Source organism: Letharia columbiana, assembly GCF_014066305.1.
Source record: "Letharia columbiana isolate WasteWater2 chromosome Unknown Sc0000070_s0, whole genome shotgun sequence".
Lineage (NCBI taxonomy): Eukaryota > Fungi > Ascomycota > Lecanoromycetes > Lecanorales > Parmeliaceae > Letharia > Letharia columbiana.
This window is the reverse complement of record NW_023501115.1, coordinates 1-13,776: the sequence shown is the minus strand read 5'-3', so window position 1 is coordinate 13,776 and position 13,776 is coordinate 1. Positions and strand designations below refer to the sequence as shown.

The 13,776-nt window shown below is 46.7% G+C and overlaps 4 protein-coding genes across 4 annotated transcripts; 1 reads left to right on the top strand and 3 right to left on the bottom strand.

Moving 5' to 3' along the window:
• Window positions 1-50: 50 nt before the first annotated feature.
• HO173_011891 (uncharacterized protein) lies at window positions 51-1,331 on the bottom strand (the record flags this gene model as incomplete). The annotated part of the gene is made up of 1 exon (XM_037313765.1): window positions 51-1,331. One exon carries the CDS (start codon window positions 1,329-1,331, stop codon window positions 51-53), a length of 1,281 nt encoding a protein of 426 aa, XP_037159280.1.
• A 545-nt stretch (window positions 1,332-1,876) lies between these two features.
• Window positions 1,877-4,655, top strand: HO173_011890 (uncharacterized protein; the record flags this gene model as incomplete). The annotated part of the gene is made up of 4 exons (XM_037313764.1): window positions 1,877-1,972; window positions 2,030-2,466; window positions 2,522-3,956; window positions 4,008-4,655. 4 exons carry the CDS (start codon window positions 1,877-1,879, stop codon window positions 4,653-4,655), a joined length of 2,616 nt encoding a protein of 871 aa, XP_037159279.1.
• A 182-nt stretch (window positions 4,656-4,837) lies between these two features.
• Window positions 4,838-5,461, bottom strand: HO173_011889 (uncharacterized protein; the record flags this gene model as incomplete). Its single annotated transcript, XM_037313763.1, has 1 exon — window positions 4,838-5,461. One exon carries the CDS (start codon window positions 5,459-5,461, stop codon window positions 4,838-4,840), a length of 624 nt encoding a protein of 207 aa, XP_037159278.1.
• A 1,450-nt stretch (window positions 5,462-6,911) lies between these two features.
• On the bottom strand, window positions 6,912-7,573 carry HO173_011888 (uncharacterized protein; the record flags this gene model as incomplete). The annotated part of the gene is made up of 2 exons (XM_037313762.1): window positions 6,912-7,195; window positions 7,270-7,573. 2 exons carry the CDS (start codon window positions 7,571-7,573, stop codon window positions 6,912-6,914), a joined length of 588 nt encoding a protein of 195 aa, XP_037159277.1.
• Between the last annotated feature and the right edge of the window lie 6,203 nt (window positions 7,574-13,776).

The following is a 13,776-nucleotide window of genomic DNA, read 5'->3' as shown; positions in this document are numbered from 1 at the left end:
TTGAAATTCTCTCTCTGCATGACTCTTTTCATATTCTCGTACAAGGCTCTTCAGAGCTTTTCCGACTTTCTCCTCGGATCACCACCAATATTCTTCTTCCACTCTTCACTGATTGTGCATTTCGCCTTTCTCTCCTTTGCCTCCCATTCCCGCTTGAAATCTGCTTCCTCGCTCCTCCAACGCTTCAAATCGCTCGCCAGCCATGTTCCGGCGGCAGCAGCACATCTTGCGACGGCTTCCATGGGAACAAGATGCCCCACGTCTTCGAGCACCACTTCTTTGACTCTGTCTGCTTCAGCACCGCCGCTACCTCCTACGCCGGTACCCGTACGCTCCACCTTCTGCTTCCGCAAGTCAGGTGTGGATAAATCAGACTGCCCACCAAAGATGTACAGAGCGCTAGGCCTTAGGCGCGGGAGGTCGTTGAAAACTGCAGGTGGCTCAGGCCGGTAGAATGGGTACGTGTCTCCGGCTCTCAGATCCAGATCTGGATGCGTGCGGCGATTGACAATCAGCTTGCCATTTGCGTCCAAGCCGTCAAAATTCGGACGCAAGAAGGTAAAGACCTCCTGATGCTTGGTAGTAGTCAAGGTCACAGGGTCATCATCGTTTTCTGAGCGGTCGGGGTAAATAGCTGTTGGCAGGCTTCGCAAGCCATATTTGATCCATAGGTCTAGAACCCGAGGGTCCCACGACTGATAGAACTTGCTTTTCTTGACCGATGATGCGGCTTCCACACGAGAAGGCCAGTCATCGCGGCGGAATGTTGATGCTTGGGTATGCGACAAACGTGATTTGTCCGGAGCTGCAGCAGAAACGGTCTGGATAACGGGATCAATGAGAACAAGAGATGTCAGGAGCCGTGGGTGTAGATAGGCCAGATTGACCAATTGATTCCCGCCCATGCTGTGGCCTACGCCTACCAAAGGACGTGACATTTCCTTGCGGAAGTGGTTGATCATGTGCAGCAGGTCGCGAGAATGATCATTCCAAGAAGGATCGTTGCCAAGCTTGTCTTCATTTAAAACCCCACTCATCCCTTGCTGAGCAACATCTGCAATCCATATGCCTCTGATGGTCTGTCCTTGCTTCCTCAAAGCCTGAGATAAGTCGTCCCACAGAGGCTCGTACAACTCCTTCGGAAAGCCATTGGCATGAGTACCAATGATGGTGATAGCACCAGCTTGGGTGTAAGACTGGTCCAAGGGAGTATATTGCTTGACGTGGAGGACAAGATCATCTTCTTCATTTTCCAATGTTGCTCCAGGGTATTCTCGAACATATTGGCAAGGAATAGTATGCTCTTGCACTCTGAACATTGAAGGAGACATGGTGGGAGCTGCGAGTTATGTACAATTGTGTAAGGGCAGTTTCCCTGTAGAAAGAGCGAACAAATTTTTTATTTGAACAGGGAAAGTCTCGAAGATATATACAGCAATCAATCATTAATGGCCCCTTGCAATGCCTAGCTGCTCGGCCACCAAGCAGGCAGCACAGACGATTCAATAATCATATCAAGTCAAGCCATGATTAGAAAGCATTGAGGACTCCTCTCCGCATGAACTCGGTGTTCCCATATGTACAATATCAGATGAGAAGGCGGTGACGATGTGTGGACCAATATGCGCCGTCAGCAGCCCCAATTCCAAATGCTCGTCAGTCATCACGATCTGCCCGAAACAAACCCCGCTAAAGGTGGTCACGTGTGGCAAAAGCTTGGCGCGTCAATCGATAACGGTTTTGCCGACGCGACTTCAGTCAACATTTGCGCAAAGCCCCCATCTCTAAGGCGCCCGCCACATTTTTTCATATTGTTCATAAAAAAAGAGCTTGTTGGCTTTAGAGACCACCTTTAGATCTGTCGAAAGTAGCCGCTATGGATCTGGACGGTGCAGAAAGCAAATCTTTATTCGCACAAGTCCAATTCTACATCGTGCAAACCGTGGATCTTCGAGGAGACAGCGCACGCGAGGTGCGTGTTACAACACACAGATGAGAGTGAAGAAATGATGCTGACACAAGCCTTCAGCTTGCCAAGTTACTGGAAGACAATGGGGCCGAAGAGATAACCAGGACAGCAATCGCGGACCCGATTCCTTTGCAAGACATCACGCACATCATCTCAACCACAACGGATTTCCCTGAGTACGGAGCAGCCAACGATGCGCTGAAGTCTGTGGTCAAGCCAGATTGGGTGAAAGCCTCGATTGCTAAAGGCAGACTTGCAAATCCTCGACAATACAGCCCAGATCCTAGGCTGTTCTTCTCCGGTCTGGTCGTTTGTTGCGTCGATCTACCAAGTGGAGATTCAGATGCTATCATCGGAGGCGTTCTCGCCATGGGTGGACTGTACTCTAGTTCAATATCGAAGATGGTCACCCACATTGTAGCCCTGACTATGGACTCGGACAAGTGCAAAACGGCCATCAGCAGGAACGTCAAGTGTAAATTTGTTTTGCCACACTGGTAATAAGCCTTTCGTCGACAGTCTGCGACGATTACAAGCTCTGACTCTTGCTAGGTTCGACGACTGCCTCAAACTAGGCAAACGAATTGATGAAGCGCCCTATTGCCTGCCGGATCCCGAGATCCTACGCAAACGCCCTGAAGATCGTATACCCGAGGCCGGACGACAAGACATGCTAGGTGCATCATCTCCTAAACCTGATCGGCTGCCCACGCCTTCCAGCTCACCCAGCGCGAATCATCGCCAACTCACGGTCTTCAAGGGTAAGAAGGTCATGCTCTCTCGGGATCTCGAATTGGGGAGTCATCTTTTGGGCACTATTGAAGATCTGATCTTAAACGGTGGAGGGATGGTGACTGGCAGCGTATACAAAGCCGACATCTTCATCTGTCATTACCGAGAGTCGCTTGACTACCGGATAGCCTCCAGGGCCGGGAAGGACGTCGGAAACTTGGCTTGGCTCTATTACCTTATCACTCACAACGCATGGACTTCTCCTTTGCGACGGCTGTTACACTATCCGGTTGCTCGCCAGGGTCTTCCTGGCTTCAGTATATTTCGTATCAGTCTCTCGAATTACAATGGTGAGGCTCGTGTGTACTTGGAAAATCTTGCCAAAGCGGCAGGAGGAGAATTTACCAAGACTATGAAGGAGGACAACACCCATCTAATTACTGCTCATATGGTTAGTGAAAAATGCGACGCGGCAAAGGAGTGGAACATTCACATGGTCAATCACCTTTGGCTTGAAGAGAGCTACGCCAAATGGCAGATACAGACCGTCTCTGATCCGCGCTACAACCATTTTCCGACCCGTACCAACTTAGGCGAAGTTGTTGGGCAGACGCCAATTGACAAACAGGCAGTTGAAAAAATGTTCTTCCCTCTTGGGTCCGACGTTGATCCCTCTGCTGAGAGTGACGATGTGCCGAGGCCAATGTCTGTGAAACCTCCTAACGCTACATCTTCAAGGAGTACGAATGCCATGAAACCCCAACCATCGCGTTCTGCGGGGAGTCAAGAAGTACCTTTCCGTGCTCTTCAATCTGATGGCCATACCCCCAAGGCTTCGAAAGAGAATAGGAGACATACAGAGGGCAACGCAGTTCGAACACCAGCCTCTTCACGATTCATCGGCCAGGGTAAAGAGAACGAGACACCTTCTACCACAGGCAGTCGCAGTGCAAAGGACAAGGCAGTCGCAAAGTTGCACGATCTCGCTCCTGATATCGCACTTTTCCAAAAAGAGAGAAAGAGAGTTGGTGGGGTTACCCATGGAGGTCGCAAGTCAAGCGAAGATTTGGTACCCGAAGTCAACAGGAAGCGATCGGTATCGAAAGACGAAGATACCGATACAGGAGCAGATGAAGAGACCAGGGCGACGAAGAGGGCTAAGAAGTCAAAGGGGCTTGCTCCTCCATCGATGCGTTTGGCGCTCTCTGGATACAAGGGGTGGGTAAGTGCTGCCAAAAAGGAAGGCGAAGAGCGCGTAAGTACAATGGTCAGCTCACCAGCTATGAGCATTACTGACATGACTCAGGCACGACTTCGAGCGATGGGAATACTGATCGTCCCTGATGTCGCCAGTTGCACTCATCTTGCTTCTCCTCATATCCTCCGCACACAAAAGTTCATCTGCGCGCTGGCACACGCTCCCATTATCCTATCTACCGACTTTGTAAACGATTGCCTCTCACAAAACAAGCGCCTTGAGCCAGAGAATTATCTGCTGCAAGACACCGAGAGCGAAAAGCGAATGGGCTACAAGCTCAGCGATTCCCTCGTTCGAGCAAAGAGCAACAAAGGTCAGCTCCTTCGAGGGTACTCGATTTATTGTACCGAGCTCATTCACGGCGGCTTTGAGACATACAAGTCCATCGCGGAGGTGAATGGTGGCAAGTGCCTCATGTATCGTGCTCGCGCTGGATTCACGGCAACGCTGCGAGCAGGTCTGGACGAAGAGGGTGAGGACTTCGAGGCTAGTTCGCCCGGATACGTGTACCTTATCAGTGGTACTACTCCAGAAGAGGCGAAATTGTGGCCGAAATTCCGGCAAATGATCGACGGAATGGGCAAGAACCCTCTCGTTGTCCGCCACGACTGGATAGTGGACCTTGCGCTGTCGCAAAAGCACCAATGGCGTGACTCTTATAATTTGACTGAAAAGGATATCACACTTACGGCTTGAGCGTATGGGGGGCATTTGGACGACTGAGCGGAGCGTTTGTGACAGCACAAGTCCTTTTTTATTCGCATGTCGAGAGAGATGGGTGGCGATTGAACGTCTGTATATCAGACCCGGCTTCGTGGGAAAGTGTTCGGTGATGGTAACGTTCAGGCTGCAAGAGCAGCACTCAATGCAGGCATCCTTCAGAAAAATTTGACTCCCTGTTGATCTTCACTTCCAAATACCTGCGCTTTGCCCCGTTTGACCAACACGGCCAGCGATCTGTGGAACAGTTCGGCGTCCATGCCGTGAAAATCTAGCATTCCGTGAGCATTCGACTTCGACCTTTTCTCGCGAGGTACTATACCCTGTCCCACAGTCATCTCCCCGTTCATCAACTCATAAAGCGTGAGCACGGTATTCTTCTGCCCAGTGTCCTCCACCCACCCAACAATCACCTCCGCCCACTCCTCAGGCCTCTTCCAATACACCCACGTCGTTCCCCCCTTCGCCTCTACCCCTCCATCGATCCACTCCGCCCTCCTACCACCCTCATCCCTCGTCATCCAATCCACCACTTGCAACGCATCGTTCACGCTCAACCTCTTCCTCAGTTCTGCGTTCTTGAACAAGGGTGTGTCGAGGGCAGCGACCAGAGAAAGCTTGAAGACGTGGTGATGCCGGCAGTACCGCTGGATTAGGCGGGACCATTTGCGGAGTTGGGAGAGGCGGGTTTGGAGGTTGGGTTGGAGGGTGAAGAATGGTGGGAAGGAGTAGGACTGGGGGTAGGTGAATGATTCGGCGGTACGAGGTTGGACAGGAGCCATCCGGATGGCTATGTATCGCACTCCAAAAAAGTTTCTCCCATTCCAAGGCGGTGGATGGTGATGTCTTGGCATCGGCCCTAATTGTATGCTTATCGATAACGGGTGCCAAGACTACGAAATCTGCCCGCAACCTCACCCCCTACGCGGGTGACCGTCACGCGAGTCTGAATGATCCTGGGTGACTGCGCCTTCTTGAAGGTGAGGAAATTGCTGTCTGGTTGGCATTCTTATCAGAAATTGTTACGTGTGGGCGGTTCGTTACGATACTACATAAGTTGATGGTCTGGTTAAAGTTCATACGCAGAGCCTTCATGGAGAAGCGGCGACAATAGGAAAGACACTCAATTACCAAGGTCGCTCTCTCAAATTTATTCCTCTTATCTTTCTTACGACTCTCAAACTCTTCTTCCATCCTTTCTCTTCTTGTGTACTTTTGCCCTCGAATTCATCCTTTTTTAAATCGCCCTCCCCTAGTCCTGGTAGACCTTGCTCGCTCCCCTAGCTGTCTATTTCCTCTTCTGCCGTCCTTGTGAATAACGCAGGACGTCCCTTGAATACCGTTAAGTCCGACTTTGAGTCGGACTCCTCGATTCTCTGTCTCTTTCCTGTAAGATATAAACCCGACTATTGCCTTTACTGCCTCGATCATACCAACCTACATTTGAAATATTCGTTGCAGCGGCACTTCGACCGTCGTCGCCCTTTTCGGCCCCGCGAACCCTGCCCTTTCCCCCTTCCCGAATGTGCGACAGTCACGCTCAACCGTGTGATGCGTTTTAGGAATCATGCGGCGACCGTTCACGGAATCTACATGTCTGACAAGATTTAGTATATCTCGTGGAATTTCGGGTTGATTGTGTAGGCTAGAGCAATTGTTCTACGATTCAATCTATCTCGATATATTGACTAAGGAGGACATCAATCAGGTCGCTGGCTTTTCCTGAATCTTCCGCACATTTCTCCTATGTCCTGAGAGTCCCTTTCCATCTTTTCAATGATTGTTTCCACCTGCACTCCCATTCGTTCCCACAAAAACCACCTGAACAGCAGTGAAGCTACCCACTCCATCAGCCTTCATATTCTTCACCCTTTGGACAGATGTGTACTTACGCGGCAGTAGCAGTGAACACGTCAACTAGTCTCGCATTTGTCACCAGTTTCAGACTAGTTGAGAAGCCAGCCGTGAAAAATCCAATCACGACCAAGCGTACTAGATCAGAGCTGATTGTGTACAGGACAACGATGGAGGCGATCGGGAGAGTAGAGAAGCTAGAACTACACCGACGAGGGACGGGAGGCGGGAGAGCCCAGTTTGTGAGTAGGAGACTGTATTGGCGGACCAATTCGTGGCTTCTGGTTGCTGTAAAGGCGTAGTAAGTAAAGATAGTAGCCAAGCTTTTTCCAATGTAGAGTAGCATCAAAAAGCTCGGATCATTAATGACGTTTTATTTCAGCGTGGGAGGGAAACCAGTACCCTCAGATATTTCCCAACAACCTGATGCCACCAGTGCACCCCTGTATTAGTTACCCAGGCCGTAAGAGGATCGTCGGCGTGCCGAGCTTGTAGAGCGATGAGGTCTGATTTATCCGGCTTTGACCAGACATCACTGTCTTGGCCCACCAGACGCACATTGCCCATTGAGACAGATTCCATCCATTGCTGGAGAAAGGAGAGATCTCTGGGGTTGGGCTTCTGAAGACCTGCGAGCGCCGTCTGGTGCAGAAGCGCTTCGTCTGTGATGTTTCAGTACTGCTTCCAAAATTCGAGATTGAGAAACAATAGATTCGTTGGATCGGCTTTGACGAACTATACTCTTTCAGTTTTTCACGTATCCTGAGCATTGTCCGCCATTGTTGTCCGGCTCTTTCGTCACTACCACTACTCTTATCGTCCGATTTGCTGAGATAGTCCCAGCACTCTGAATAAAGTTTTCGATCGAGGTCATCCGATGCAGAGTCTTGGTCAGCATAATATCGAAGGTCATCTTCCAACGCTACTAGTTCCGCTTGAAAATATAGTAGATTTTGAGCGTTCATCGCTCCAAACCGACGAAGAATAGCCACTTCAGGATTGGCTCCCATCAAGGAAGCCAATTTTGCATAACCTTCCATCGTAAGACAACGGTATTGATTCGATGCAAGAAAAAGGTCTTGACAGCTGGTTTATGTTGTAGCAGCAGCGTGGGCTGTATCCTGATTGGTAGCCCCATGGCAATGTAATTGTCTCACCTGCATTAGAACGTATCTGGCGACATACGTGGTTGTCAATTGACAACAGTATTGAGACGTCGCCCTGCTCTTTCACACGAGGTGAGGCAATCTTGTAACGATATTGTCTATTATAGTATTCTCGAGGATTGTTACGACCGAAGGAACCAGGAATAGTCCCATCGGACGATCGAGCAACGCAAACGCAAACCCATATTCATAAGGCGGTCGTAGCATAATACTTTCCACGCGTACTAAGGAACTTGTTCCGAAGTACATGTTCCTCCTTAGATAGGGTCTGCAAAGATTCTGAAGACCACATTTTGCCTACATGCGGCTAGATTTCGAGTTCACCCTAAGCTATTAGGTAACTAATAGGCCTCATACTATTTGCTTGGCTGCAGCTTCATGGGCGTTCTGAAGTCTTCAGAACACACATGAAGACTTCAAAAAGCCAATTGACCAATATAGCCCCTGTAAGAGACTAGCGTCGTTGCATTGCAGGGGTAGGCCTTGACTAAAAAACGTCAAAATAATCAGAGAAGTCAAAGTAGTCGCGATCCACGTACCACTCATGTAGCTATGTAATCTTCTTCTTACACCCTAGCGGAAGTTAACTCGAATAGGCTAGCTGGAACTTAATAATCTTTAATAATTCTTCAAAATCGTCTTCAGAATCTTTGCAGACCCTATCTCTTATTCGGCTACGATTAGATCATGCCGCTAATATTACGAGTGTGCCAAGTGTCCAGGGGCCCCTTGTTCAGACCGGCCCGCCTCTCTCCCGAGAATTGCTACTGTCCCTGCGTCTAAATCTTGTTGTACCATATTGAGTGTAGGGCGGAGGGTTTCCGCGGTCAGGTTGGGAAGCGTCTGAGCTTAAAAAACTTTATTTTTCCTTAATCACATACGAAGTATTTAAGATATAACGCCTGCAGTAGTCAAGGGGTCGACTATACTCTTCAATAGCCAATGCTTATGGACCAGCCTCGCTATAGGAACGAGGTATAAAAGACGACGTGGTGAAATGAATCTGTGTTCGATCGTTTTGCGGACAGCATCGAGGGGATAGATGGCTCAGGGGTTCTCCAAACGGTGTTAGTCTCAATGTTCGAACCAGGGCTTTCACGTTCCAAGAGCGCTCTCGAGAGACCCAAGTTCTTCTCTAATAATAGAGTGTACAGGTCAACTGGCTACGAGTGATTCTTGATCGAAGCTTACAAATTCGATCGCATCCTCGACCACGGAATTGTTCAGACTACCAAAGCCCTAACAAAAGATGCGGAGCGATGGGAAGCAAATGCTTGGGGTCGGGTTATAAGGACTCTCGCGGTGAATTTCTCCCTAGGCCTTCCTACAAAGACCGGCAGAACTTTGACTGTATCATACATCGAGTGCTATATCACAAGAATACCCATACCCTCTACGCTTCATCCAACACTTGCGATTGCTTGCCATGTCTATTGAATAGCGACCAGCTTCGTATATACTAGCCTTACTACTAGCCCCGCGACTAACTTGACTGGCCGCTTTACTACTGTTCCTTGTTTCGAGATGCTTTTATTCGAGCTTCAACCTCAGCCTTCTTCTTCTCTTGCTGCTGCTTTGCCTTGGCTTTCTCGGCCTCCTGAGCTAGAATCAGACCGTCAGAAAATGTTGGTTCTTTAGGAAGCGAGCTGAGGGTGAAGTTACCGTCGGTATCCTTTCTATGTTGCGTCAGGGGTGAGAAAGAGCACACAGGGACGGTGACAAGGTCCTCAGCTGCAATATACTCGGCCCCAAAGATAATATCAAGATGGTCTGACTCAGGAAAGACGTAGAAATCGCATCGATGCACTCTATTTCCTGTTTCATTCCACCTCCAGTCAAGGGATAGTATGCCATAGGGTGTTATGCTGTGACCGCTGACGGCCTTTAGGCTTGGAGGATTATTGACGCCCAAAATTTCGCTGGTTTTGCCTAAGCGTTCGACAAGTCGCCGAGAGATCCAGTTCCCGCTTTGACATTGAGTATCTAGCAGCGCTCGCGCATGGGCATACGGTCCACCTGCGATCGCTATTCGAATATCTTTGCTGAAAGCCTATGCCAAAAGCTATTAGTCACATCACACATTCGGTGGATTGAATCACCTCGACTTTTCCGCCAACCTGGTTTATTACCTCCTCGTATGGTTGGCGCTGCCGATTATCTCCTGGAAGTTCTGGAAGATCTTCGCACTGTCCTCTATAAGTCACGTTAGCACTGTGCCTGAATTTTAGGGGCACATATTGCTTACTTGATCAAGAGGTCCGCATCGTCGGTCGGTAGTAGATGCTTCTCATCAATGACTGGTGAGTCTCTGTTGGAAGCCACACATTGCCTGAAGGCGTTCGTAACATTTGAATGTGAATCTTCGTCGTGACTGCCCTACACTCTTATTAGTGCAAGTCCTCGAACAATTAAAAGCTACCAACATACTGTGTTTTGCCAATGTCGTACAGGGTTTTGGAACCGGCCGGACAATCTTCGCCACGGTCTGCGGTCTGCCAGCTTGAATTTGCCTTTGAATTCGCTATTCCTGCACGTCCAGAATGCAAAGCGCGGAAGAAGGCTTCTAGACTTGCTCACACTGCGTCTGTTGTAGTATTTCCAACCGAGGATTACGGCCGCTAGAAGCATCATGACTCCGATGCTGACGCCCACAGCAATCCTGTCTCTTGTTGTGAACTCGCGGCCACTAGAAGAAATTTGGTAGACACCGATATACCAAACGCCTCCGCACAATACCGAAGCATCACCGCAACAGGGACTGTTACAATACGCTTGGTCCGACAACGAGGTATTCGCCATCGGGTGAAGAGTGGTGTCGCAATAACATTCCAGGTTGTCCTCAACGCCGAAAACCGTGTGCCCTTGAGTAGAGCATAACTTGGCACAACCTACAACTGTGTTGTTCGACAACTTTACACTTGAGGCCTTGAGCAATCGATCATTCCAGGTATCGTGATAACAGCCTAGGTAATTCCATCCACTGAGCTGCTGTACAGCGGCCGTCGCGTTTGTGTGGCATTGGGGATTGCGTGCGCTGACAAGGCTTGTGAAACAAAGCAAGACTAGAAGCGTATACTGCTCCATGAGCGTACACCACCAGCCTGGTGTCATGAGGTCGTCACCGCGAGGAAAGAAAGGCGGGTCTCGGCTGGGTTTGGCTTCTTTATTTGGGAGTTCTGTTGATATAGATCATGTAGTACAAGGGTCTTTGTTGACAGCTCCAGCGTTAGGGGGAGCGACAGTAGTAATATCCTGGAGCATTTGTTCCAGGGTCTCAGCTTGAAAGCCCCATGAACCACCTCCTGAGAGGAATGCCCCACTAGGAGCATCTCAATCATGGGGAGAATACCAATCACCAAGTCCGGACCTTTGAAAGCTCTTACATTTGCTTATCAATTCTGCATGTTTGTTTCAGGATGTAGCCAATGATTTCTAGAATGTGAGCAGGTTGAAACACATATGGTCAGCCAGGGTCGTTTTGATACGCTGTCTGTGTATCGTGCATGTGCCCTTTAATGTCATCAACATGCCCAAGTAACACTGCGCAAAGGGGCGGGAAAGCCTTGCCGCACAGTCAACAGCGGTTGCTCGAGGTTCTAATATTACCGTATGCACTTCGGACATTCAAGGCTCAGGGCCCGAAACAAGCCGGAAAGTGCCTATTCCATTGAAGTCCCTACTCCCTCAAAGAGCGTATGTACCTACTCCCTAAAGTGCCTACTCGCTCACAGTTTCTAAGGAGTAAAATTTGACTTTTCTCGCTTCTCATTTGGATAGCGTCCAAAGATAGAAGGTGGGGGGGGTGCCGGGGATGGGACGGGATTGGCTGGACGGGCCTTAGCGCGCCTTTCTCCGCACATACGGTACCTTAGCGGGCTGTTAGCCTGTTACAGCCGTCTTCAATCAACATTCAACCACCACACCACTATATGACTTGTTGTGATAATCAAGAAGGATGGATTGATTCTTCCCCAGATTCCCCGGGTCGCGTTTTATGTACCGTAATAAATGAGGTGGATGGCAGATACGGGTGGCTGGCATGCTTGGGGGCCAAATGCTAACATGACTTTATTCGTATTATTTCCGTAAGAAATAATACCAGTTTCCGTTGAAACGGATGCGAACCGAAGCATCGTCACCATCGGGACGTTCGGATGGCTTACGGTTGTTTTAGGTGGGGGCTTGCGCAAGGCTGTCCAATAAATCCTTCCTTCTAGAATCCCTCATTCTGGAATTTGCAACTCTCACTATGAGCATCCGGCACGACTCTTGAAGTACCACGGCACATACAGCAGCGATTCGCTGCGGTAATTGACGACTTAAAAAGTGCTATTGGGCTGGAAACCGCAAGAGCATATCTGACGCCTATTGCCACTAACAAATCGCTGGAGTTCGAGCCTAAAGCCGAACTCTGCGACGATTTGTAAATAAAGTACATCAATAAAGACTGTATAACTGATGCGAGCGACCATTCATATGATCCCACGCTGTTCTTGCACTACGAAAAGATCGAAGGAGCTTATTTGCAGATAACGAACTTATAGATAGAAGCTAATCATAATCTATATCACCTGGCATCATCACCATTTTATTTTTTTGGTAAAAAGGGAAACCCCCGCGGCCTTTTAATAATCCCCCCAAAAAAAAAAAATAACGCAAGAGATGAAAAACAATTAAGATATCAGTACAGAGGTCTGCACCGAAAGTCCTGCACATGCGCTAAAACTCTTGGCATTTTTTTTTTTTTTTTTTTTTTTTTATTTTTTTTTTTTTTTTTTTTTTTTTTTTTTTTTTTTTTTTTTTTTTTTTTTTTTTTTTTTTTTTTTTTTTGTTTTTTTTTTTTTTTTTTTTTTTTTCTTTTTTTCTTTTCTACTCTCCTTTTTTTTTTTTTTTTTTTTTTTTTAAAAAATTTTTTTTTATATTTTTTTTTTTTTTTTTTTTTTTCTCTTTTCTTCTCTTTTTTTTGATTTTTTTTCCAGTAAGGGTGTCACGGGCTTGTTGTTTCAGGCGACTAACGATTCAACGAGAGACTTCTGTAATGGCCGTAACGATCTTCGCTGCAATGCCATGTTCGGCCAAAGTAAGTGCCTGAAGTCTGGTTCCGTCGTTATGATTGATGCTCTGAGCATTGGGCATATTAGAATTGGAGAGTAGTGAGAAGATGCCCACTTACTGTACTGGACATGTACTGAACATATACTAAAATTCTTCATGTTCTCCCCCTATTCCCCTGTCCCCCTGTCAGCGCAAGCATACACAGTATTGATATCGCTGCTATCGCTATAATGCACACAGTAATATCGCAATTATATACCCCGTATGCATGCAGTAATATCGCTACTATGTATCATATATGCATGCATCATATATAGCAAGCATTGATATCGCTACTATGCAAAGCATTGATATTCAAGATATTAAGAATATTTGCCAAGAATGCCAAGAGTTTTAGCGCATGTATAGAACTTTCGATATAGATCTCTATATATTAATATATATAAAAGAATAAGATAGAGTTAAGCTAGAAAATCTTAAATTTATATATATAATTAATTATTAATTTAAAGTTACTACGCTCTTTAATTAGATTAACTAAATTAGCTTATTAACTCTCTTAAGCTCTCTTATTAAAAATTTATATATAAAAGTTTTACACTTTAAATTACTTAGTTTACGATATATATAATTACTTTATAATTTCTTAAATTATAAAGCTCGCTTTACGCTTTCTAACGCTATAAAAATTATAAAATTTAATCTACTATTAATAGATTAAATTAATATTTAAATATTATAATTATAATAATTATACTAGACGCGTTTAATAATATGACATTATGAAAGTCTTCTATAAAAGTCTCTAATAAAGTTATTTCTATTAGATTTAATACGCTTAAAGAGTTTAGATTAAATATATATTAGCGTCTTCGAGTATTCTCTATTAAAGTAGATTTCTAGATAGTAAGAATATATCTTCTTTTTATATTATAATTTAATCTATAATAATATAATAGTAATACCCTAGTTACTTATAAGTATTAATGATTTATACTTATAAGTAAATCTAATATCTTATT